The following is a 27,837-nucleotide window of genomic DNA, read 5'->3' on the forward strand; positions in this document are numbered from 1 at the left end:
AAATCCCTGTTGTGACTTGGCTAATACAGTGCCTCGCGAAAGTATTCGGCCCCCTTGAACTTTTCAACCTTTTGCCACATTTCAGGCTTCAAACATAAAGATGTAAAATTTAAATTTTTTGTGAAGAACCAACAACAAGTGGGACACAATCATGAAGTGGAATGAAATTGATTGGATGTGTCAAACTTTTTCAACAAATAAAAAACTGAAAAGTGGGGCGTGCGATATTATTCGGCCCCCTTGCGTTAATACTTTGTAGCTCCGCCTTTTGCTGCAATTACAGCTGCAAGTCGCTTGGGGTCTGTCTCTATCAGTTTTGCACATCGAGAGACTGAAATTCTTGCCCATTCTTCCTTGCAAAACAGCTCGAGCTCAGTGAGGTTGGATGGAGAGCGTTTGTGAACAGCAGTCTTCAGCTCTTTCCACAGATTCTCGATTGGATTCAGGTCTGGACTTTGACTTGGCCATTCCAACACCTGGATACGTTTATTTGTGAACCATTCCATTGTAGATTTGGCTTTATGTTTTGGATCCTTGTCTTGTTGGAAGATAAATCTCCGTCCCAGTGTCAGGTCTCTTTCAGACTCCAACAGGTTTTCTTCAGGAATGGTCCTGTATTTGGCCCCATCCATCTTCCCATCAATTTTGACCATCTTCCCTGTCCCTGCTGACGAAAAGCAGGCCCAAACCATGATGCTGCCACCACCATGTTTGACAGTGGGGATGGTGTGTTCAGGGTGATGAGCTGTGTTGCTTTTACGCCAAACATATCGTTTTGCATTGTGGCCAAACAGTTCGATTTTGGTTTCATCTGACCAGAGCACCTTCCACATGTCTGGTGTGTCTCCCAGGTGGCTTGTGGCAAACTTTAAACAAGACTTTTTATGGATATCTTTGAGAAATGGCTTTCTTCTTGCCACTCTTCCATTAAGGCCAGATTTGTGCAGTGTACAACTGATTGTTGTCCTATGGACAGACTCTCCCACCTCAGCTGTAGATCTCTGCAGTTCATCCAGAGTGATCATGGGCCTCTTGGCTAGCCTAGAAATCTAGACGCCCCTAGCGGCGGCACAATGAATTTGCTCCGGGGCTAGTCTAGTCACTTGTGGTCGTTTTGCGAGGCTGCAAATCGAAACTTAATCGAGCCAATCAAATCGTGAGGAGCGGGGTCGGAGGCCGGGCTACCTAGTGACGACAGAGGTTTTTTTTTCTTTGCGAGACGAACAGATAACTGCACGTTTTCGGAGTTTTGCCCACCGGGTATGGTAAAAGTTTAATTTACCAGCTTGCTCTGTTGGTGGGACGACGCATGGGTCTCCACAACCCGCTGGTGGTTGTGGTGTCACCCCTTTTGGCACTAATGGATGACCTGTACAGCTTTTTGCTGTACGGGTCTGGCTTGCTAGGCTACCTCTTGGCTGCATCTCTGATCAGTCTTCTCCTTGTTTGAGATGAAAGTTTAGAGGGACGGTAGATTTGCAGTGGTCTGATACTCCTTCCATTTCAATACGATTGCTTGCACAGTGCTCCTTGGGATGTTTAAAGCTTGGGAAATCTTTTTGTATCCAAATCCGGCTTTAAACTTCTCCACAACAGTATCTCGGACCTGCCTGGTGTCTTCCTTGGTCTTGGTCCATGATGCTCTCTGCGCTTTGAACAGAACCATGACGCTAGGCGTCCATTGTTCCGTCACGTCAACTTAACTCGCCGGATTGGATGCCTAGTGTCGCCGTGTTGCTACTACAGTGGGCGTGTACAGAGGGGCGTGTATACGAAGTTGTAGATAGAACATACGGTAGAATGGCTCCGGGGGAAAGTAAATAACTTGTGATTTTAACCAACCGAAGTTTCTCCCTCTAAAAATTTGAGTTTTGGAGGGAAATTAATGTGTATAAATCGTCAGCAATGGAACATTATTTCATATTGCACCATGGATCTGGATCTGCGAGCGAGGAGAGCTGCTATTGTGCAGCTGCTGCTGATGCGACACAGGAGATCACCTAATTCTCCTTCTCGCTGCATCACCTGTCCCTGCACCTTTTCTCTGATTTAAAAATGAAACATGAACAAGACATTTTGTGAAAACATGGCCATGGGTGTGATTTGGTTCTTTTGTTGAAATGAATGCCTATCACAATTATTGATAACGTTTCATCCACTACTCCACCTCTGCCCATGAAAGAATTTGATACACTGGATTGAACCTCTATTCCTTGATGGTCATTACTTTACTGCAAAAGTGGAGATGCTCACACAATTGCCTGATGTTTTAGGTGTGTTTATTCGCCTACAATCATTTTAGCACAGCCACTCTGGCCACTGCTGCTGTTCATTTTGCCCGCAATAGCAATGACATGAGCAATACCCGCAACGTTCAGGGGTGAATAAACAAAGGGAAAAAAAACTACATGATCTACTGTCATTGGGTAACACACTACGGCTGCCGTGGCAAATTTGCATAAACTTCGGGGGAGCCCAACATTTTGACGTGCCGCAGGTCCCCCGGTCGCCGTGCCGGAATCCCGAGCACGGCGACAACGATCGGCCGGATTTCATTGAAAATGAACTGAATGCGTTGGATACGGCTTGCGTTGACTGAACAATGGACGCCTAGCGTGAGACTATCACAGAGCAGGTGCATTTATACGGAGATTTGATTACACACATGTGGATTCTATTTATCATCATCAGTCATTTAGGACAACATTGGATCATTCAGAGATCCTCACTTAACTTCTGGAGTGAGTTTGCTGCACTGAAAGTAAAGGGACCGAATAATATTGCACAACCGACTTTTCAGTTTTTTATTTGTTAAAAAAGTTTGACACATCCAATACATTTCATTCCACTTCACGATTGTGTCCCACTTGTTGATTCTTCACAAAAATTTTTAATTTTATATCTTTATGTTTTAAGCCTGAAATGTGGCAAAAGGTTGAAAAGTTCAAGGGGGCCGAATACTATTCGCAAGGCATTGTATATATAGCTGTGAAAGACTCTCACAAACAATACACCCTGTTTTAATTTCCAGGGTTGACATGTCAGGACATCATAAATAATTGTTTGGTTCTTACCAGGTCTCAAAACTAGGTAAATACACCCTCAGGTTAACAAGAAAATATTGCATATTAAATGCTGTCATCATCTTTTTAACAAAGAACGCAAAAGCAGTATGAAAAAAAAAAACTGTCTCACACATCGTTGCAGGGTATCTTGGCCCACTTTTCATTCAAATATGGCTTAAGTTCAATAAGGTTTGTGGGCATTCCTTCATCCACAGCTCTCTGAAGGTCCCAACACAGCATTTCAATCAGGCTGAGGTCTAGTCTTTGACAGGGCCATTGCAACACCTTGGATCTTCTCATTTTCAGACATTCTGTGGTAGATCATTTGTAAAGCTTCCTGAATCCTCCTCAGTGCATTTTGCTCTTGATCTTGAATACAGCTTCTTGATCAATTTTGGGGAGGTTTCAGGAGAGTTTAAAAACAACTGCTGACCCACTCTGCCATCTTACCAGAATTCAGTTAAAACATAGTAAAATGGAATACAGAACAGGTGGCCCCTAATAACAACAACACGGCAGCTGTGAACTAACAGTGCGATAGTACGCGTTCATTCATTCATTCGTCTTAAAGTATTGGTGAAATAAAGACAGATAATGCCTTATTTAGAGGCTGTATTGTCAATGCCCTGTTCTATGCCGTTATATGGATATACGTGGGTCTCAAGTAATCTAAATATTGTCCGAAGGACGCCGACTTTCACCAAACTGTTATCGGTGAGCAGATGAACGTATTTTATGCCAGAAATAAGGTCCAGGTTTAAAAAAAAAAAAAACTTCTTCTTTAAGGTCCGGACCTACTATCTACTTTTCCAGCCCAGAGCAAAATCAGTCATGTGTTCACTCAATGACACCTAAATGTAAGAAAAAGAGCATGCCAAGCCTGATTTTCTTCTAAGTCTGTACATGTCTGTGTGTACGTCAGCATTACTTATAATGCGTGTCCCAACTCGTTCTGTTGCTCAGTTCAGCTAGCAGACAAAAGGCTCTGTGAGCAGGAACGTCCACCACTGCTTCCACCCTGAAACTCAACATGGACTTCTGCTCCACTGTATAAAGACAAACCTATAAACAATAAAATCACATTAAATATCTCGCTCTTTGCCTGGAACAGGATAAAAAGATACTAATACTCATAGGATAAGAATAAAAACTCCAATACCTCATCTTTTTCTGTACTAAGACGCCAGTTGTTTTTAGCTGCCAGCATCTTCAGAGCTGACACATTGTTAAAGCTGAGATACACCTGCACACATAAACGCAGAGATCACATGCATTAATTATGACAAACCTTTATTTTGACAAAAGGCTCAACTTTAGGTGAAGGTGCACTCATCTGTACTCACCCCACCCCAACTAACAAAGAGATAATTAGTCACATTATATTCTAGTGTCCACATGCACAGGCTGGGAAAAAAAAGTCAGTAATGTTGTCTTTTAACCCACTCTTTAGCTTGCTGAAGTTTTTTTTCATAAAGGATCTATAGTAGAACCTTATCAGAATTGTGTTTCAGCAATTCAATTATATAACGCAAATAGATTAAATTATTTGGGAGCTGCATATGACTACTATAAAGCTATTCTTACCATTTTTTTTCTACCTGAATATTGATATTGGCAATAATAAAAGTACTCATACTTTGAAAACTATAGTGAAGATAAAGATGCCCCTCTGTGTGATTTTGAGATAGCACATTTGTAGAACATTGAGACGTGAGTATCCAGGTTTTCACATTAAAGTACAGAATAAGGGCTAGAACAGGATTATGTTCTTGAGCAGTGAACTTTTAGTCTTACTGTGAATAGAAATCAATCAAAATGAAATCACATAGAAAATTTACATATACATTTACAATTACAAAATACAGTAATGAAATTTTAACAGCTCCTCGAGTTATCACTGTGAATCATTAACACTTTTCTGTGAGCTATACCGATGAACTTAGGACATGATAGCATCGTGGGTAGTGACTGCAACAACAAATTAGTTCAATAAAACAATACAAAGCTGTAGTTGACATCTTATTTGCTGTTTAAGTTAGTGAAGCCGGTGTTACAGTGTTCTGTAGTTTAATCTCACTAATGCTCTGTAAAAATTTGAGTTTATATAACACAGTGAGAAATTATTTCATATCAACGATAATGCATACATAAAAAAAACCAAAAAAACAATCAAAGTGAAATACAGTATACACTGTTATATGTATTACCATTTCCCAGTCAAGTGAAAAAGAACACCCTTTGTCAGTTCAAAGGCTTTATGTATCAGGGCATGATAGAAAAAATCTGGTCCTTACCAGGTCTTAAACTCGGGTAAATACAACCTCATATGGACAACAACACATGACCTATTACACAGTGTTATGATTTATTTAACAAGAATAAGTCAGAATGCAGGTGCAGTGTGTGAATAACTAAGTGTACCCCATTATTTAACAGCTTGTTGGACCTCCTTTAGCAGCGGTGACTTGACATGATTTCTTGGATGACCTCATCAGTCTCTCACATTGTTGGAGGAATTTTGGCCGATTCTTCTTCACAAGGACATTATGTATTGTTGTTCATCTAGGGTTGCATCTAGTTTAAAGAGCTTTTAGGGATCAGATTTTTTTTCATGCATAAAACCTGATGATTTAAAGAGGGTTTCTTTTTCATATAACTGTATGTATGCATTTAATGTGTTATAGTTCAATTAAAAAAGCATGCTAAATTACAATCATTTGCCTTTTTTTGTTTGTAAAAACTGAAATTATTGCTTTGCATGTTAACACATATTTTCCACAGAGCTGTGTATGTTTGCATATCTCCCTGCTAAACAATTCACCCCGCAATATGACACTCATTTCCAGAAGTAAATAAAAGTAGAGTCAGTTGCAATATACCACAGAATATTATTTAAATTCAAACGACTGTCTGTGGTACCTTCATGGCCAATGAGTACCTATAATTATGCTCCAAAACATATGGTTGGAGATTTATTGGTTTTAATTTTGGCACTAGTACTTTCTTTCCATTTAATAAAAGAAAACACTCACACTTCCCCATGAAAACTACAAAGAAAGTTTTACGATAAGATACTAGCAGTCTACTCTTTTTTTGTTTTCTGTGTTATGTATTCAGAGACACAACATATGAGTACTACAGTGTTTTACTTCACCATACTGTGTATTTCTGTTTATGTTATCAGTTGCAGTTTTGGTGATATCGATGAGTCAGCATAGTTATGGTCAGTGAACGAAGCTTTGCCTAAAATCTCAAATTTTAACCACTGGGGGCGGTCGGTGGCATAGTAGGTTAAGCAGCCGCCCCATGTACAGAGGCTAAAGTCCTCACTGCAGCTGGCCCCGGTTCAACTCCCGCACCGAGTGGCCCTGTGTTGCATGTCTTTCCCCCTCTCTCCAACTGTCCTATCATTAAAGGCATAAAAAGCCCAAAAAAATACTTAAAAAAAAAAAAAATTAGCCACTGAATATGAGTCAGTGTAACCCACCAGAAATGATTTGTTTCCGAGAGGAAGATCACCCTTACTTTTTTTTCTCTTCATGAATGCATTATGTTACGACACATACATACGACACAAAATGAGCGGCACCCACTGTGTTACCAAATCTCACCTGATTTGTGGGATCCCAGGGAACAGAGAGAGGAACCTCACTCTGTTTGCGAGAAATGATGTATTTCCTGCAACAGAAAAGGAAAGTGATTCAAGCATTTTTGATTGACCGAAGCTCCTTTAAATCCAAACGGTGATACAACTTTAGACTGCTCGTGGGATTGTAAATCAATGTTTACTGTCATGCCAAACTACATAGGGCTTTAAAACTTTCAGTTCCTCCTTTTAAGTCCAAACAAACAAGCAAATATCACGCAAACTATGTCAACTTTGGATGTATTGTCACGCAAACAGCATAGTACAGTCTTTAGTAAGTATGTAAAGAAAGTTTACAACATATATTTCACCTGTCCAGTCTGATTTTTTTCCTGGCTATTGCCTCTTGGAATCTCCTTTCACCTTCCTATCAATGCAAGACAGACAGAGAGTTAATCAGTTGCTTTATTTTCTTCACAACTTGTTTATGTCTCCTTTTTGCTCTTCTAGACATCGGTTGTGTCACAACGTGTGGCATGGAGGTGAGACGAGATTACCCAAATACAGATATTAAATGAAAACTTGATTTATTCAAAAGAAACTACAACAAAAAGCACGGCAAAGCCGGAATTCAAAAAACCTAAATTGCCAAAACAAAAACCCCAAGAACAGACAAAAAAACCTTACCATGACTATGATAAACAACTTGACTTGAATCATAACAAACAAAAAAAAAACTGACAAAACCTGACATGAGAACATAGGTGACGGTGACAACTTTACTTAACATGAGTGACATTGAGGATCTGACGATGAGCATGAACAAACCGGGAGACTAAATACTGTGGAGGGTGATTGGTGAGTGAATGTGGCTGATGATAATGAACACAGGTAAAGGGAGTGAAGCTGATGGCAGGGCAGGAAAAAGACTCATGGCAAAACATGGCAAAACTGAAGACTAGACAGAAACATAAAATGCAGAACATGACAGGTCCTTTTCAGCACCTGAAATACTTAAACTCTCTGGATCCAGTTTGAAACACATCAGATGATGACATCATAAGAAAACTTTATTTTGGTGATAAGTACTGGCAGTGTTTTTGTTTGCTAATAATACTATTATTTCTTCATAAAATAACCCATAAATAGAGCATCTTTGACACTGTAACTGATCTCTTCCAAGTGTAACTCAAACATGTTGGAGTGAACAAAAATATCACGCCTTCAAAGGGTTTATGACTGGCAACTTTTTCAATTAAACATTCCTTGAAATCGTAAAGTTTACAGCTTTGATCTTTGCTCAGCCAAGCTTCCACACCTCTTCATTTCCAAGACGATAAATGAGATTTCAAACTATCATGACTGCATTTACTAAACATGTGAATTGTCACTTTTTTTGGGGTAGAAACTAACTATTAGATATACATGCCATCATGGTCGGTCATGTGATCTTACAAGTCTTTGTTAGAAACTTCATAGTAACTGCAGCCTCAACTTCAAAATCCATATCTGAACGGACTCATCCCACTGATGACTGATAGGACAGAGATCTGAGGAACTTCGAGGCCAGATCAATGCCTTGACCTTTTTTCCTGTTTTCTTCTGACCATTTCTAAGTGGTTTTAGGGGTGTAGCAGGATACACTATCCTCTTAAAGGAGGGTCAATGCCACTGTGGTATTGTTTGACATGGGGGTGAGCTTTGTCCACAGCAATGTTTAAGTGGGTTGTATGTGTAAAGTAATATTTCCAAAAATACCAGGACACAAGGTTTCCTAGCAGAACATTGCAATATAAAGAGATAATCAACGTTGTTGTGTTGTGTGGCTCATACTACTTAATATTAAGTCAGTGTTTATACAATACAGGGAATGATAAATAGTGATTCATTATCAGAAAGGGTTAGGGTTTTCTATTAATGAACTTACATGGGGTTCTGGTCGTATCTGTGGAAGTGGACATGGCTTCCCACTGTCATCAAGCACCTCAAAGGTCATGAAGGCAGAGTTTATGTGTCGGTTAGGCCCCTCCTCCCTGTAGGCCTCAGCACGTACCCCCACCTCCATACTGCAGGTAAGATATGCATACATTTCTCTCAAAATTTTTCTCAAAATTTCGTCTTCACTGCTGCACAATCCCCCAAATTTCAAGCTAAGGACACATTGAAAGGCCTACCTGTTTTTGAAGGCATTGTTGACTATAGCTCTCAGTAACAGCCTGTCTCCAACCTGAGAGGGTCCTCGAAAAGTGAACATGTCAATGGTTTGAAGAGTCGGATGAGCCTGACACAGCCGACTGCACCATAGTAGAAAGTTGTGAAAGTTAAATGAGGCAAGCTTCCCGTTCCTGTATGCAGCAGGTCTCTAAATGCAGACCATTAAGGACAATCTCAAAATCATTGTTGCAAACTGTCAGGGTTATATAACAGATCTGTCAACTCACAAGACAGGACAAACTTCTCTGGTATGAGCGTGCATGTCTATGCACAAATAAACTACGGGCTTATCTGGTCAACCCTCAAATCCAGTATTACTCTCTGTGACAGAAGCAAACATCCGCTGTGTGTTTTTTTCCCTGCAACATCCATGTAGCAAATTATTTGTGTTACTATAAAAGCTGTTTAGCTTACCATCTTATACTGCCAACTACACTTACTAGTGTATGTCACAAAAGCTCTATAAACTGTGCCTCTCCGTCAAGTGAACACATCCACATCCTACAGCCAGGTGTGTCTATGTATAGGTACATCATGAGTGTGCAAGCTAAACCTCTGTAACCCTCAAAGATTCAAAAAAGCATTTAAAATTTTGTTGGAAAACTGTATATAGATTTTCATTTTGAGTAAACAACATTTTATAGACAGACATGTAGTGTGTGAACTTTGCTTAGTGTGATACAAAGTAATTAAAGGGAACTGTGAGAAACAGGGTGCTCTGGTCTTCCCATGTAGGAGACTGTGCAACCACTCAACACGTGAGGAACTAGATGTCCAAGTGAAACATTTGTTCCATCTTGCTCACAAGATTGTTTTACGTATGCTGATTGTAACTAAGCTGTGTAATAAAAATAACTACACGGGGAAAGTCGGATGGAGTCGTTTGAGCACGGGTGAAGGAGTAAGTTCTGTCATTCCGTCCGGCTCCCCTTGCAAGTAAAAATACAATCTTGTGCACTGTGTGTTTTGTTGATCACTGGGGTTGTCTTGAGTGAACTGTGTTCCAGCTGGGTTAACTTTTAGACCCAACAAATGTCCACACAGAAAATGCAATACAATGAAATAAAATACAATGAGATTACCAGATTTACCTGGCAGCAATTGTGGCTACATTCACCATCCAGGCCATGATTTGTCCTCCAAATGTATTTACCTCAAAACAAATAAGATTTTAACAGTCAGCCAAAACACTATGATGACAAAGTGATGAAACAGGCTGTGTTCAAAACCGCATACTACATACTACATACGGCATACTTCCATACTGCATACTCATTGATCAGACAGTATGCAGAACGTTTACCCACAATGCATTTCGCTCCTCCGCGAGCCGAAATCAGCCGGCCTGAAGCTGATTTCACTTAAGCTCTAAACTTTGTAAACTTTAGCAACATTTTCAGGCGAGAAAGTAGTCGTTTAGATCCCCAACGTGTTGAAAATCTGACAAAATACCGGCTATTTACAATTTTGTTCCCACGAATTCAGCGCTACTAAAGCTAGCCGTAGTGTGCAACGCACTTCCGGTTATTTTCACAAAATAAAATACCCGTTGCCTTTTATCATAGGGAAAGCCATTACGATACAATTGGTGCTTTTGTTTTGAAAACAGGAAGTGAACCTACCCTCGTTGTAGCTAGCTTGAAACTGCCGTTTTGACAGGAAATGACGATCGGCGATGTCACGTTACGTTGCATCTTGGGTAGTTTGAGTATGAGTAGTAACCTCATGATGCATACCCAACATTTCGGCGAATCTAGTATGCATCCGGGAACTTCTCGCTTACTCAAACTCGCATACTAACTCAAAAAGTTAGTAGGAGTAGTAGGGGAAGTATGCGGTTTCGAACACAGCCTAATTGTATGAAGAGTGAAAGCCTTTGAACTAATCCTATACCAGCAGCCACATTTACAAAACTTCAAGTAGAATTCCTACCTTACATACTGTCCCATCCATGGAAGTAAACTAGAGGCCTGTGTCATTTAAAATTTTAACGATGATCTCAAAGGATGGCATGAAAGGAGGTTAAATGTGCCATGGATCATTAGAAAATCTTGGTTCAGCATGTTTATACACTAGCCAGCATGGCAGTGGTGAGTAGAAATCATCCTTTACTCCTAAGTCTGTGGCAAGGTGGAACTTTACTGCATGAAATTTCCTTGCTCCCATTTCCATGTTTCATGTCTTTTTACTGGGTCCATTTCATACAAGCAAAATTAACAATAATCTTTAGAATATAAATTCACATAGTCCCTTTTAGATAGCTAACAGTTTGTAAAGAGGCCTGTGATGTTTAAACTGAAAATATGTTCTAAAGTAACTTTAAATTATGACAAAATGCCATAATATTACAGTAGCCATAAATAGCAGCAATTATGCTTTATTATCTAATTAATAAATAAAAAAAATAACTTATTTTCTACCTTCCCTTTAGAGTTACATAGTCAGAAGCAGACAGAAAGTTAAAGTTAACCTGATGGTTTGCATGGGGAGGTAGAACCAGTTCAACACTCTCCACCTTGGTCTTCTCTGCCACCACTGTATTGCACTCCAATGATCTGTCAGCTGACTCATAAACACAGGGAAATTTGAATTTTATCTTGTCAGAATATTTGTTTTTCTCACAAAGGCAGACAGCTCTGTCCCAAAATAGTTCAAAGTGTACCGTGAATGTGGCATGCGGTGAAATCCCTGCATCTACAAACTAAATGTGTATCTATTTAATTTATTTTTTCAAATTTTAAAAAGAATTTAAATGTAAATATATATATATTTACATATTTATATAAATATTTATATATGTACATATTTATATATAGATATATATTATATATAGATACATACATAAATGTTTCTTTTTTTAAGAAACATTTAAGATAAGGTAATGCAGGGTGCTTGCTCTTTTTCCAAATTAAAATTTTTTAAAACTGATACTTTTTCCCCCAAGACCTTAACTTTATGTACTTGTAACTTGTGTGCCTACTGCCTACTTCATTGGTTGAGATTGTACCAACTGTGTTTATTAGAAATGTTAATTTTTATAGGCTAGTATTCAATGAACAAATGCATTATTCACAGTAAATTATGCTTTTGCTGATGAAAACGTTTCAAAACATGAAAATCACAAGTACATGAATTTCACATCAAACAAGTGTCACAAAAACTATCTATAAAAAAAAATGAATGGATGGATGGATGAATGTATGTAGAATTCAGTCTCTTCACTCACATCTCATCCCATTAGGCTAATACAGTACGTGACCAGTTAGTAAAATTATAGTTTTATAGCCTACCTTCCTATTTCTCATTTCACAATGCCTTTGAGCATACTGTAAAATTCTACCATACATTTATTTTCCATATTTTATTAAGACTTTCACACAACATTCAAGACTTTTCAAGGTCTGGAAACAGTGCTTCAAAATTCCATACTTATTAAGACTTCCAAGACTTGCGCAAGCACCCTGTAACGTGAGTCAGAATAAACTGTATAATAATTCATTAATGAATGAACATGTCAAAATGCACTCAAAGATTTGATTCTCTAAATTCTGATACTGTTTTCAGGCACTGACATTGCAAAAGTGTCAGTGCCTGAAAAAGTCCTTCATTGTTTTGCCTTGCAAAAGTATTCACCGCCCTTGGCTTTTTACCTATTTTGTTACATTCCAACCTGTAATTTAAATGTTTTTTAATCTTATTTTATGTGATGGATCTGCACAAAATAGTCTAAGTTGGTTAAGTGAAATTAGAAAAATATATATGAAAAAAAGAATTTAAAAATATACAAAACTGAAAATTGGCGTGTGCATATGTATCCACCCCTTTTGCTATGAAGCCCCTAAAATGTTCTGGTGCAACCCAGGGGCGTCTGTAGCTTGAGCAAACATTCGGGGCTGTAGCCCAGACATGAAAATAATTTTTAACGGGGGTCAGGGGGTTTTTCCCCCGGGATTTTTAAAAAAAAAAGGGGGGTGTTAAAATGAATATTTAACACAGTTCATGACCAGCTGCTTAACATGTTGAATGCCGAGCTGTGAATGTTGGCATTCATGGTTTGATAAAATGCCGAGATCCATATATCCAAATGCTGACATTGTGTCTTTGTTAGCCTAATGCACAAGGCAGAGAGAGAGAGCGATTCTGTTGTCAAGAACCTGTGCGCTGTTAGCACTTAAGCACTTCGTGGATACTACTGAAACGTGAAGATTGTGACGACGTGACACATTTGTTTTGTTTAGATCAACCACTCTCAGAGATCGCATGAAACACCGCTGGCGGTGTCTTAGCTCTGTGTTTTGGTAACCCAGCTTGACCGTCGGAGCCCAGTCCACTGACAGTAGCTAACAACGCGCTGGGGCAGCCTTCAAAACAAAGCCCAAACGTAGCCCGTATTACATTACTGTTGATTGGCATTTAGCAACATAATACTTTACTGCACTACTACAAAACTGTTAGATTTCCCACATACCTTTGAAAAGTGGTCACCGCAGACACGAGCATTTGCAAATTCAGCCCCTCCAGTCTGTAAACGTAGGTTAACGATCCACTTTTTGCGGCGTTGTTCTGTGAGTTTTTTTCCATTTCTCACCTCTATGGGCGATTACCTTCGGTACCCGATAGTAACCCTTTCCCTTCTCTCGGTTAGACCGATTGCTACATCCAAAAACGGCACAAAACTGAGGTATTTTGGGCAAAAAGTGGCAGACAAAACACAGTGTTTTCAATGGGCTCCAGCTCAGGCTGCCCACCACCTGGGTAGAAAAATACGGAAGTGACGTCAAGTGAAACTCTCCTATTAAAGGTAGGGTAGGAGATCCTGGATTTTGAGTCCAGCGAAGCTGCATTTTGAAAATACACAGGTAAAAAGTCCCAACCCTTTTCTTTACTTTCCCCCCCAAGGCACGCCTCTAGAGTACATGAACGCGCACGAGCACGAAGGTGCACGAGCGCTGTTCTGACAGCAAGCATCGATAGTTGCCGTATTTAGTATTTAGTATTTAGTTTATGATAACTATACGTTTAATAATGCTAGGTGCTAGCCAAGCTGGCTCTAGTTTAGCTTCCTGCCAAGCTTCTGGACGCGTAATTCGTTCACGGAGCAGGGTACGCGCACAGGGGGGGAAGGAGGAGCAGATTGCAGTTTGATAGACGGCATCAGTATCCAATCATTGTGAACGGTCCGTTCACAATGATTGGATACTGTTTTTCCTAGATTGTACGTTCTAGAGGCCACTAAAACTTTTCATATTTGTGTCAAAACTTTTAATTAATTGGTTGCAATGGGGGTGTGAAGAGTATTTCAAGCAATATGTAAAAAAATGTTCCAGAAAAAGATCCCCTACCCCGCCTTTAAAGGCACAATGTGCGATTTTTATGTCATTTTGAAGTGTATTGCATACAAAAAACACCTATACATACCATAAGAGTGTGCAGAAATAATCCTACTGGCATGTCCTAACCAAAGTTTATACGCAGCATAGCTGAGTTTTACTGCAGAATTAGCAGGCTAACTGATAGCGCCGGACCGGCAGTTTTTCTGGCCAGGAGGTGGCGATATAGAGTAAAATCAACCTCCGTTCAACCCCAGGCAGGAGAAGAAATCGCTGGTCTGGCGCTGGCGCTGCCCCCGCCCCCGCCGCCCCCACCCCACTCACTCCTCCTCAGAGCAGGTGGAGGACAAAATGAATCAACACATGTCCATATTTGGGCATGTCAGAATCCTGCGGTCTGAGCTGGTTACAAAGTTGCATGATGACAGCAGCGCCGCGGTAGTCTATCACCGCTCAAAGTGTGGTCCCGTGACGGAGCTCTCCTTCTTTTTCTTCTTCTTCGTTCTTCTTCTTCTAATTATTATACATATTTTTCTTTATGTCAGTCCAGAGAGATTCGGGGCTGAAGCCCGGAGATTCGGGGCTGAAGCCCCGAATGACCAGGTCTCTCGACGCGCATGGTGCAACCAATTATCTTCAAAAGTCAACATAATTAGTGAAATGTTCACCTGTGTGCAATCTAAGTGTCACATGATCTGTCAGTATAAACACACCCATACTTCCTGCTTCTGAAGAATGCAGACGTGTTTCTGCTTATTCGCTTTATTCGCTTTTAAATCATTCTACTTCTGTCCACAAGTTTTGGATATAATTTTATTAGGGACCGAGCAGTGAAACTGCAAGGACCCTATTGTATCTGTAAGGTTTATTAGGGACCGAGCAGTGAAACTGCAAGGACCCTATTGTATCTGTAAGGTTTATTATTATTATTAGGGACCGAGCAGTGAAACTGCAAGGACCCTATTGTATCTGTAAGGTTTATTAGGGACCGAGCAGTGAAACTGCAAGGACCCTATTGTATCTGTAAGGTTTATTATTATTAGGGACCGAGCAGTGAAACTGCAAGGACCCTATTGTATCTGTAAGGTTTATTATTATTCTTTCTTTCTTATTCTTTGCAAAAGGTATGCGAAAACTCAGGAAATTTTGCGAGCGCCACGTGCTAGTCGACGACATGAAAGAATCTAAACATTATATCTTTGGGAGTTGCTCATTGGCTCTGTAGCGCCCCCTACGGTGCTTAAAAATGGTGCCCGCAATGGGGTTATTTCGCGTAGGACAATGAAATTCGGTACACTGATTCACCGTGCCCAGACGCACAAAAAAGTCTCTTGCCGCCATGGTCCCACGTAGACAGGAAGGCGGCCATTTTGGATGGAAAGTGGGTCTTCGTGCCATTTTTGACCGATTCCACGCCTTGCATAAGATTAAACTTGTCCTACATATTTCATGCTACAGACTTGAAACTTGGCCAGGTTACTCTTAAGACATGGAGGGAAAAATTCATTGGCCAACTTTTTCAAAACTTAAAGGGCGTGGCCGTGGCGACGCCTCAAAGTTTGATGACTCGCCATCACTCGCCACGAAAAATTAAGTCGCTTATAACTTCCACATACATAATCCAATCTTTCCCAAAGTTCAACCGGTGATTGCTGGAGCCAGCCTGAACGCGCACCTATAAAATAGTGACATCAACCTATAGCGCCACCTGCTGGTGGTTGGAAATGTCTTTTTTTTTCCACACCTCGCATTTTATCAAACTCCTCCTACAGATTTCATGCTACAAGCTTCAAACTTGGCCAGGTTACTCTTAGGACATGGGCCGAAAAAAATCATTGGCGAACTTTTTCAAAACTTAAAGGGCGTGGCCGTGGCGACGCCTCAAATTTATGACGCGCCATAAAAAATTAAGTCGCTTATAACTCCCACATACATTATCCAATCTGTCCCAAACTTCATACGGTGAATGCTGGACCCAGCCTGAATGTGTACATATAAAATAGTGACATCCACCTACAGCGCCACCTGCTGGTGGTTGGAAATGTCTTTTTTTTTTTCCACACCTCGCATTTGATCAAACTCCTCCTACATATTTAATGCTAAACGCTTCAAACTTGGCAAGGCTACTCTTAGGACATGGGCCGAAAAAATCATTTGCGAACTTTTTCAAAACTTAAAGGGCGTGGCCGTGGCGACGCCTCAAATTTATGACGCGCCATAAAAAATTAAGTCGCTTATAACTCCCACATACATTATCCAATCTGTCCAAAACTTCATACGGTGAATGCTGGACCCAGCCTGAACGTACACATACAAAAAAGTGATATCCACCTACAGCGCCACCTAATGGTGGTCGGAAACTTCATTTTTTTTCCACACCTCTTATTTGATCAAACTCCTCCTACTCTTAAGACATGAGGGCAAAACTTCATGGAGAAACTTTTCCAAACTCTGAACGGTGTGGGCGTGGCCAGAGGTGAAAATCGTGTGATGGCGTTTGTAATATGAAAGCCTTATCATCATCGTAAAGTTATGACACTTGGTACACACGTCCACCCTGATGACGTCGTACGTATGTAAAGGGTATTGTGTGTGGGCGGAGCAAAATGGCTCAGTGGCGCCCCCTAGAAAATTTCAAAAACCCCTATGCATTGGGGTTATTGCTTGCTCGTACGTACGCAATGGAAATCGTGCGCGTGGGCAGAGCTGCGCGACTACGGCGTCCAACTTGTGCCCAACGTGCGCACATCCCAACGTACGCACACTCGGTCCCGCTCACAGCTGCTTGCAGCTTTCTAGTTATTATTATTCTTTCTTTCTTTCTTATTCTTTGCAAAAGGTATGCGAAAACTCAGGAAATTTTGCGAGCGCCACGTGCCGGTCGACGACATGAAAGAATCTAAACTTTATATTTTTGGGAGTCGCTCATTGACTCTGTAGCGCCCCCTACAATGCTTAAAAATGGTCCCCTTAATAGGATTAGTTTCGCGTGGGACGACGAAATTCGGTACACTCATTCATCATGCCCAGACGCACAAAAAAGTCTCTTGCCGCCATGGTCCCACGTCCACAGGAAGGCGGCCATTTTGGATGGAAAGTGCGTTTTCGTGCCATTTTTGACCGATTCCACGCCTTGCATAAGATCGAACTTGTCCTACAGATTTAATGCTACAGACTTCAAACTTGGCCAGGTTACTCTTAAGACATGGAGGGAAAAATTCATTGGCCAACTTTTTCAAAACTTAAAGGGCGTGGCCGTGGCGACGCCTCAAAGTTTGATGACTCGCCATCACTCGCCACGAAAAATGAAGTCGCTTATAACTCCCACATATATTATCCAATCTGTCCCAAACTTCATACGGTGAATGCTGGACCCAGACTGAAAGCTCACATATAAAATAGTGACATCCACCTACAGCGCCACCTGCTGGTGGTTGGAAATGTCTTTTTTTTTCACACCTCGCATTTGATCAAACTCCTCCTACAGATTTAATGCTACAGACTTCAAACTTAGCCAGGTTACTCTTAAGACATGGGGGGAAAAAAAATCATTGGCCAACTTTTTCAAACCTCAAAGGGCGTGGCCGTGGCGACGCCTCAAATTTATGACGCGCCATAAAAAATGAAGTCGCTTATAACTCCCACATACATTATCCAATCTGTCCCAAACTTCATACGGTGAATGCTGGACCCAGCCTGAACGTGCACATATAAAAAAGTGATATCCACCTACAGCGCCACCTAATGGTGGTTGGAAACTTCATTTTTTTCCACACCTCTTATTTGATCAAACTCCTCCTACATATTTCATGCTAAAATCTTCAAACTTGGCCAGGTTACTCTTAAGACATGAGGGCACAACTTCATGGAGAAACTTTTCCAAACTCTGAACGGTGCGGGCGTGGCCAGAGGTGAAAATCGTGTGATGGCGTTTGTGATATGAAAGCCTTATCATCATCGCAAAGTCATGAAACTTGGTACTCACGTCCACCCTGACAACCTCGTACGTATGTAAAGGGTATTGTGTGTGGGCGGAGCAAAATGGCTCAGTGGCGCCCCCTAGAAATTTTCAAAAACCGCTATGCATTGTGGTTATTGTGTGCTCGTACGTACGCAATGGGAATTGTGCGTGTGGGCAGAGCTGCGCAACTACGGCGTCCAGCGCATGCCCAACGTTTGCACATCCCAACGTACGCACACTCGGTCCCGCTCACAGCTGCTTGCAGCTTTCTAGTTCTTTCTTATTCTTTGCAAAAGGTATGCGAAAACTCAGGAAATTTTGCGAGCGCCACGTGCCGGTCGACGACATGAAAGAATCTAAACTTTATATTTTTGGGAGTCGCTCATTGGCTCTGTAGCGCCCCCTACGATGCTTAAAAATTGTCCCCGCAATAGGATTAGTTTCGCGTGGGATGACGAAATTCGGTACACTCATTCATCATGCCAAGACGCACAAAAAAGTCTCAGGCCGCCATGGTCCCACGTCCACAGGAAGGCGGCCATTTTGGATGGAAAGTGCGTTTTCGTGCCATTTTTGACCGATTCTACACCTTGTATAAGATCGAACTTGTCCTACAGATTTAATGCTACAGACTTCAAACTTGGCCAGGTTACTCTTAAGACATGGGGGGAAAAATTCATGGAGAAACTTTTTCAAACCTCAAAGGGCGTGGGCGTGGCGACGCCTCAAAGTTTGATGACTCGCCATCACTCGCCTCAAAAAATTAAGTCGCTTATAACTCCCACATACATTACCCAATCTGTCCCAAACTTCATACGGTGAATGCTGGACCCAGCCTGAATGCGTACATATTATCATAACGACATCCACCTATAGCGCCACCTGCTGGGGGTTGGTAACATCTCTTTTTTTCCACATCTCGCATTTGATCGAACTCGTCCTACAGATTTAATGCTACAAGCTTGAAACTTGGCCAGATTACTCTTAAGACATGGGGGGAAAGAGTCATGGAGAAACTTTTTCAAACCTCAAAGGGCGTGGCCGTGGCGACGCCTCAAAGTTATGACTCGCCATGAAGAATTAATTCGCTTATAACTTCCACACTCATTATCCAATCTGTCCCAAACTTCATACAGTGAATGCTGGACCCAGCTTGAACGCGTACATATTATCATAGTGACATCCTCCTATAGCGCCACCTGCTGGTGGTCGGAAATGTCTTTTTTTGCCACACCTCACATTTTATAAAACTCCTCCTACAGATTTAATGCTACAAGCTTCAAACTTAGCCAGGTTACTCTTAAGACATGGGGGCAAAAATTCATGGAGAAACTTTTCCAAACTCTGAACAATTCGGGCGTGGCCAGGCGGTGAAAATCGTGTGATGGTGTTTGTTATTTGAAAGCCTTATCATCATCACAACGTCATGAAACTTGGCACACACGTCCATCCTGAACACCTCGTACGTATGTGAAGGGTATCGTGTGTGGGCGGAGCAAAGTGGCTCAGTGGCGCCCCCTAGGGTACTTAAAAATGGTCCACACATTGGGGTTAGTTTTGCGTGGGACGACGAAATTCGGTACACTCATTCATCATGCCCAGACGCACAAAAAAGTCTCATACCGCCATGGTCCCACGTCCACAGGAAGTCGGCCATTTTGGATGGAAAGTGCGTTTTCGTGCCATTTTTGACCGATTCTACACCTTGTATAAGATCGAACTTGTCCTACAGATTTAATGCTACAGACTTCACACTTGGCCAGGTTACTCTTAAGACATGGGGGGAAAAATTCATGGAGAAACTTTTTCAAACCTCAAAGGGCGTGGGCGTGGCGACGCCTCAAAGTTTGATGACTCGCCATCACTCGCCACAACAAATTAAGTTGCTTATAACTCCCACATACATTATCCAATCTGTCCCAAACTTCATACGGTGAATGCTGGACCCAGCCTGAACGCGTACATATTATCATAGTGACATCCACCCATAGCGCCACCTGCTGGTGGTTGGAAACATCTTTTTTTTTCACACCTCGCATTTGATCAAACTCCTCCTACATATTTAATGCTAAAATCTTCAAACTTGGCCAGGTTGCTCTTAAGCTAGGGGGGAAGAAAACTCTTGAGAAGCTTTTCCAACCTCTGAACGGTGTGGGCGTGGCCAGGCGGTGACAATCGTGTGATGGCGTTTGTGATTTGAAAGCCTTATCATCATCGCAACTTAATGAAACTTGGCACACACGTCCACCCTGATGACCTCGTTCGTATGTGAAGGGTATCGTGTGTGGGCTGAGCAAAATGGCTCAGTGGCGCCCCCTAGAAATTTTCAAAAACCCCTCCGCATTGGATTTATTATGTGCTCGTACGTACGCAGAGGGTATTGTGTGTGTGGGCAGAGCTGCGGCTCCAGCGTCCAGCGCATGCCCCAACGTGCGCACATCCCAACGTACGCACACCTCGGTCCCGCTCACAGCTGCTTGCAGCTTTCTAGTTATTATTATTATTCTTTCTTTCTTTCTTATTCTTTGCAAAAGGTATGCGAAAACTCAGGAAATTTTGCGAGCGCCACTTGCCAGTCGACGACATGAAAGAATCTAAACTTTATATTTTTGGGAGTCGCTCATTGACTCTGTAGCGCCCCCTATGATGCTTAAAAATGGTCCCCTTAATAGGATTAGTTTCGCGTGGAACGACGAAATTCGGTACACTCATTCATCATGCCCAGACGCAAAAAAAAGTCTCTTGCCGCCATGGTCCCACGTACACAGGAAGGCGGCCATTTTGGATGGAAAGTGCGTTTTCGTGCCATTTTTGACCGATTCCACGACCTTGCTTAAGATCGAACTTGTCCTACAGATTTCATGCTACAGACTTCAAACTTGGCCAGGTTACTCTTAAGACATGGAGGGAAAAATTCATTGGCCAACTTTTTCAAAACTTAAAGGGCGTGGCCGTGGCGACGCCTCAAAGTTTGATGACTCGCCATCACTCGCCACAAAAAATTAAGTCGCTTATAACTTCCACATACATAATCCAATCTTTCCCAAAGTTTAACCGGTGATTGCTGGACCCAGCCTGAACGCGCACATGTAAAATAGTGACATCCACCTATAGCGCCACCTGCTGGTGGTTGGAAATGTCTTTTTTTTTTCCACACCTCGCATTTGATCAAACTCCTCCTACATATTTCATGCTAAAATCTTCAAACTTGGCCAGGTTACTCTTAAGACATGAGGGCAAAACTTCATGGAGAAACTTTTCCAAACTCTGAACGGTGTGGGCGTGGCCAGAGGTGAAAATCCTGTGATGGCGTTTGTAATATGAAAGCCTTATCATCATCGTAAAGTCATGAAACTTGGTACACACGTCAACCCTGACGACCTCGTGCGTATGTAAAGGGTATTGTGTGTGGGCGGAGCAAAATGGCTCAGTGGCGCCCCCTAGAAATTTTCAAAAACCCCTATGCATTGGGGTTATTGCGTGCTCGTACGTACGCAATGGAAATCGTGCGTGTGGGCAGAGCTGCGCGACTACGGCGTCCAGCGCATGCCCAACGTGCGCACATCCCAACGTACGCACACTCGGTCCCGCTCACAGCTGCTTGCAGCTTTCTAGTTATTAGGGACCGAGCAGTGAAACTGCAAGGACCCTATTGTATCTGTAAGGTTTATTATTATTATTCTTTCTTTCTTTCTTTCTTTCTTATTCTTTGCAAAAGGTATGCGAAAACTCAGGAAATTTTGCGAGCGCCACGTGCCGGTCGACGACATGAAAGAATCTAAACTTTATATTTTTGGTAGTCGCTCATTGGCTCTGTAGCGCCCCCTACGATGGTTAAAAATTGTCCCCGCAATAGGATTAGTTTCGCGTGGGATGACGAAATTCGGTACACTCGTTCATCATGCCAAGACGCACAAAAAAGTCTCAGGCCGCCATGGTCCCACGTACACAGGAAGGCGGCCATTTTGGATGGAAAGTGCGTTTTCGTGCCATTTTTGGCCGATTCCACGCCTTGCTTAAGATCGAACTTGTCCTACAGATTTCATGCTACAGACTTCAAACTTGGCCAGGTTACTCTTAAGACATGGGGGGGGAAATTCATGGAGAAACTTTTTCAAAACTTAAAGGGCGTGGGCGTGGCAACTCCTCAAAGTTCGATGACTCGCCATCACTCGCCACAACAAATGAAGTCACTTATAACTCCCACATACATTATCCAATCTGTCCCAAACTTCATACGGTGAATGCTGGACCCAGCCTGAACGCGTACATATTATCATAACGACATCCACCTATAGCGCCACCTGCTGGTGGTCGGAAACATCTCTTTTTTTCCACATCTCGCATTTGATCGAACTCGTCCTACAGATTTAATGCTACAAGCTTCAAACTTGGCCAGATTACTCTTAAGACATGGGGGGAAAGAGTCATGGAGAAACTTTTTCAAACCTCAAAGGGCGTGGCCGTGGCGACGCCTCAAAGTTATGACTCGCCATGAAGAATTAAGTCGCTTATAACTTCCACACTCATTATCCAATCTGTCCCAAACTTCACACGGTGAATGCTGGACTCAGCCTGAACGCGTACATATTATCATAGTGACATCCTCCTATAGCGCCACCTGCTGGTGGTCGGAAATGTCATTTTTTGCCACACCTCACATTTTATAAAACTCCTCCTACAGATTTAATGTTACAAGCTTCAAACTTGGCCAGGTTACTCTTAAGACATGGGGGCAAATATTCATGGAGAAACTTTTCCAAACTCTGAACAATTCGGGCGTGGTCAGGCGGTGAAAAACGTGTGATGGTGTTTGTGATTTGAAAGCCTTATCATCATCACAACGTCATGAAACTTGGCACACACGTCCATCCTGAACACCTCGTACGTATGTGAAGGGTATCGTGTGTGGGCGGAGCAAAGTGGCTCAGTGGCGCCCCCTAGGGTACTTAAAAATGGTCCACACATTGGGGTTAGTTTTGCGTGGGACGACGAAATTCGGTACACTCATTCATCATGCCCAGACGCACAAAAAAGTCTCATGCCGCCATGGTCCCACGTCCACAGGAAGTCGGCCATTTTGGATGGAAAGTGCGTTTTCGTGCCATTTTTGACCGATTCTACACCTTGTATAAGATCGAACTTGTCCTACAGATTTAATGCTACAGACTTCAAACTTGGCCAGGCTACTCTTAAGACATGGGGGGAAAAATTCATGGAGAAACTTTTTCAAACCTCAAAGGGCGTGGGCGTGGCGACGCCTCAAAGTTCTATGACTCGCCATCACTCGCCACAACAAATTAAGTTGCTTATAACTCCCACATACATTATTCAATCTGTCCCAAACTTCATACGGTGAATGCTGGACCTAGCCTGAACGCGTACATATTATCATAACGACATCCACCCATAGCGCCACCTGCTGGTGGTTGGAAACATCTTTTTTTTTCACACCTCGCATTTGATCAAACTCCTCCTACATATTTCATGGTAAAATCTTCAAACTTGGCCAGGTTACTCTTAAGCTAGGGGGGAAGAAAACTCTTGAGAAGCTTTTCCAAACTCTGAACGGTGTGGGCGTGGCCAGGCGGTGACAATCGTGTGATGGCGATTGTGATTTGAAAGCCTTATCATCATCGCAACTTAATGAAACTTGGCACACACGTCCACCCTGATGACCTCGTTCGTATGTGAAGGGTATCGTGTGTGGGCTGAGCAAAATGGCTCAGTGGCGCCCCCTAGAAATTTTCAAAAACCCCTCCGCATTGGAGTTATTATGTCCTCGTACGTACGCAGAGGGTATCGTGTGTGTGGGCAGAGCTGCGGCTCCAGCGTCCAGCGCATGCCCCAACGTGCGCATATCCCAACGTACGCACACCTCGGTCCCGCTCACAGCTGCTTGCAGCTTTCTAGTTCTTTCTTTCTTTCTTTCTTATTCTTTGCAAAAGGTATGCAAAAACTCAGGAAATTTTGCGAGCGCCACGTGCCGGTCGACGACATGAAAGAATCTAAACTTTATATTTTTGGGAGTCGCTCATTGGCTCTGTAGCGCCCCCTACGATGCTTAAAAATTGTCCCCGCAATAGGATTAGTTTCGCGTGGGACGACGAAATTCGGTACACTCATTCATCATGCCAAGACGCACAAAAAAGTCTCAGGCCGCCATGGTCCCACGTCCATAGGAAGTCGGCCATTTTGGATGGAAAGTGCGTTTTCGTGCCATTTTTGACCGATTCCACACCTTGTATAAGATCGAACTTGTCCTACAGATTTAATGCTACAGACTTCAAACTTGGCCAGGTTACTCTTAAGACATGGAGGGAAAAATTCATTGGCCAACTTTTTCAAAACTTAAAGGGCGTTGCCGTGGCGACGCCTCAAAGTTTGATGACTCGCCATCACTCGCCACGAAAAATGAAGTCGCTTATAACTCCCACATACATTATCCAATCTGTCCCAAACTTCATACGGTGAATGCTCACATATAAAATAGTGACATCCACCTATAGCGCCACCTAATGGTGGTCGGAAACATCTTTTTTTTTTCACAACTCGCTCTTGATCAAACTCCTCCTACATATTTCATGCTAAAATCTTCAAACTTGGCCAGGTTACTCTTAAGCAAGGGGGGAAAAAAAATTTTGAGAAACTTTTCCAAACTCTGAACAGTGTGGGCGTGGCCAGGCGGTGAAAATCGTGTGATGACGTTTGTGATTTGAAAGCCTTATCATCATCGCAAAGTCATGAAACCTGGTAGACACGTCCACCTTTTCGACCTCATACGTATGTAAAGAGTGTCGTGTGTGGGCGGTGCTAAATGGCTCAGTGGCGCCCCCTAGAAATTTTCAAAAACCCCACCGCATTGGGGTTATTATGTGCTCGTACGTACACAGAGGGTATCGTGCGGGTGGGAAGAGCTGCAACTCCAGCGTCCAGCGCATTCCCCAACGTATGCACATCCCAACGTACGCATACCTCGGTCCCGCTCACAGCTGCTTGCAGCTTTCTAGTTATTATTATTAGGGACCGAGCAGTGAAACTGCAAGGACCCTATTGTATCTGTAAGGTTTATTATTATTCTTTCTTTCTTATTCTTTGCAAAAGGTATGCGAAAACTCAGGAAATTTTGCGAGCGCCACGTGCTAGTCGACGACATGAAAGAATCTAAACATTATATCTTTGGGAGTCGCTCATTGGCTCTGTAGCGCCCCCTACGATGCTTAAAAATGGTCCCCTTAATAGGTTTAGTTTCGCGTGGGACGACGAAATTCGGTACACTCATCCATCATGCCCAGACGCACAAAAAAGTCTCTTGCCGCCAATGTGCCACGTACACAGGAAGGCGGCCATTTTGGATGGAAAGTGCGTTTTCGTGCCATTTTTGACCGATTCCACGCCTTGCTTAAGATCGAACTTGTCCTACAGATTTAATGCTACAGACTTCAAACTTGGCCAGGTTACTCTTAAGACATGGAGGGAAAAATTCATTGGCCAACTTTTTCAAAACTTAAAGGGCGTGGCCGTGGCGACGCCTCAAATTTTGATGACTCGCCATCACTCGCCACGAAAAATTAAGTCGCTTTTAACTTCCACATACATAATCCAATCTTTCCCAAAGTTCAACCGGTGATTGCTGGACCCAGCCTGAACACGCACATGTAAAATAGTGACATCCACCTATAGCGCCACCTGCTGGTGGTTGGAAATCTCTTTTTTTTTCCACACCTCGCTTTTGATCAAACTCCTCCTACAGATTTCATGCTACAAGCTTCAAACTTGGCCAGGTTACTCTTAAGACATGGGGGGAAAAAATCATTGGCCAACTTTTTCAAACCTCAAAGGGCGTGGCCGTGGCGACGCCTCAAATTTATGACTCGCCATAAAAAATTAAGTCGCCTACAACTCCCACACACATTGTCCAATCTGTCCCAAACGTCATACGGTGAATGCTGGACCCAACCTGAACGCGCACATATAAGATAGTGATATACACCTACAGCGCCACCTACTGGTGATCGGAAACGTCTTTTTTTTCAACAACTCGCATTTGATCGAACTCCTCCTACAGATTTTATGGTAACAGCTCCAAACTTGGCCAGATTACTCTTTAGCTGAACGGTGTGGGCGTGTTCAGGCGGTGAAAATCGTGTGATGGCGTTTGTGATTTGAAAGCCTTATCATCATCGCAAAGTCATGAAACTTGGTACACACGTCCACCCTGACGACCTCGTACGTATGTAAAGGGTATCGTGTGGGGGCGGAGAAAAATGGCTCAGTGGCGCCCCCTAGAAATTTTCAAAAACCCCTCCGCATTGGGGTTATGCTGTGCTCGTAAGTACACAGCGGGTATCGTGCGTGTGGGAAGAGCTGCGGCTCCAGCGTCCAGCGCATGCCCAACGTACGCACATCCCAACGTACGCACACCTCGGTCCCGCTCACAGCTGCTTGCAGCTTTCTAGTTATTATTCTTTCTTCTTATTCTTTGCAAAAGGTATGCGAAAACTCAGGAAATTTTGCGAGCGCCACGTGCTAGTCGACGACATGAAAGAATCTAAACATGATATCTTTGTGAGTCGCTCATTGGCTCTGTAGCGCCCCCTACGATGCATAAAAATGATCCACTTAATAGGATTAGTTTCGCGTGGGACAATGAAATTCGGTACACTCATTCATCATGCCCAGACGCACAAAAAAGTCTCAGGCCGCCAATGTGCCAGGTCTACAGGAAGGCGGCCATTTTGGATGGAAACTGCGTTTACGTGCCATTTTTGACCGATTCCACGCCTTGCATAAGATCGAACTTGTCCTACAGATTTCATGCTACAGACTTCAAACTTGGCCAGGTTACTCTTAAGACATGGGGGGGAAAATTCATGGGTAAACTTTTTCATAACTTAAAGGGCGTGGGCGTGGCGACGCCTCAAAGTTTGATGACTCGCCATCACTCGCCACAAAAAATTAAGTCACTTATAACTCCCACATACATCATCCAATCTGTCCCAAACTTCATACGGTGAATGCTGGACCCAGCCTGAACGCGCACGTACAAAATAGTGACATCCACCTATAGCGCCACCTGCTGGTGCTTGGAAACATCTTTTTTTTTCCACTCCTTGCATTTGATCAAACTCCTCCTACAGATTTAATGGTAACAGCTCCAAACTTGGCCAGGTTACTCTTAAGACATGGGGGGAAAGAATCATGGAGAGACTTTGTCAAAACTCAAAGGGCGTGGCCGTAGCGACGCCTCAAATTTATGACTCGCCATGAAAAATTAAGTCGCTTATAACTTCCACATACATTATCCAATCTGTCCCAAACTTCAGAGAGTGATTGCTGGACCCAGCCTGAACGTGCACATATAACATAGTGACATCAACCTACAGCGCCACCTGCTGGTGGTCGGAAACGTCTTTTTTTCCCCACACCTCGCATCTGATCGAACTTGTCCTACAGATTTGATGCTACAGACTTCAAACTTGGCCAGGTTACTCTTAAGACATGGGGGGAAGAATCATGGAGAAACTTTTTCAAAACTCAAAGGGCGTGGCCGTGGCCACGCCTCAAATTCATGACTCGCCATGAAAAATTAAGTCGCTTATAACTTCCACACACATTATCCAATCTGTCCCAAACTTCATACGGTGATAGCTGGACCCAAACTGAACGCGCACATATATA

General features: G+C 42.6%; 1 protein-coding gene across 2 annotated transcripts in view; it reads right to left on the bottom strand.

The window, feature by feature from the left end:
* LOC142399434 (acyl-coenzyme A thioesterase 11-like) overlaps nucleotides 1-27,837 on the bottom strand; it is a 56,302-nt gene that overhangs the window by 3,287 nt on the left and 25,178 nt on the right. For both annotated transcript variants that reach the window (XM_075484093.1, XM_075484094.1), the window contains 8 exons: nucleotides 11,336-11,427; nucleotides 9,957-10,018; nucleotides 8,826-8,945; nucleotides 8,579-8,717; nucleotides 7,023-7,078; nucleotides 6,677-6,743; nucleotides 4,225-4,308; nucleotides 3,994-4,127 (listed from right to left, as the gene is read on the bottom strand). In XM_075484093.1, coding sequence (XP_075340208.1) covers nucleotides 3,994-4,127; nucleotides 4,225-4,308; nucleotides 6,677-6,743; nucleotides 7,023-7,078; nucleotides 8,579-8,717; nucleotides 8,826-8,945; nucleotides 9,957-10,018; nucleotides 11,336-11,427 — 754 coding nt within the window. The remainder of the gene's footprint in view (nucleotides 1-3,993; nucleotides 4,128-4,224; nucleotides 4,309-6,676; nucleotides 6,744-7,022; nucleotides 7,079-8,578; nucleotides 8,718-8,825; nucleotides 8,946-9,956; nucleotides 10,019-11,335; nucleotides 11,428-27,837) is intronic.

Source organism: Odontesthes bonariensis, chromosome 14, assembly GCF_027942865.1.
Source record: "Odontesthes bonariensis isolate fOdoBon6 chromosome 14, fOdoBon6.hap1, whole genome shotgun sequence".
Classification (NCBI taxonomy): domain Eukaryota; kingdom Metazoa; phylum Chordata; class Actinopteri; order Atheriniformes; family Atherinopsidae; genus Odontesthes; species Odontesthes bonariensis.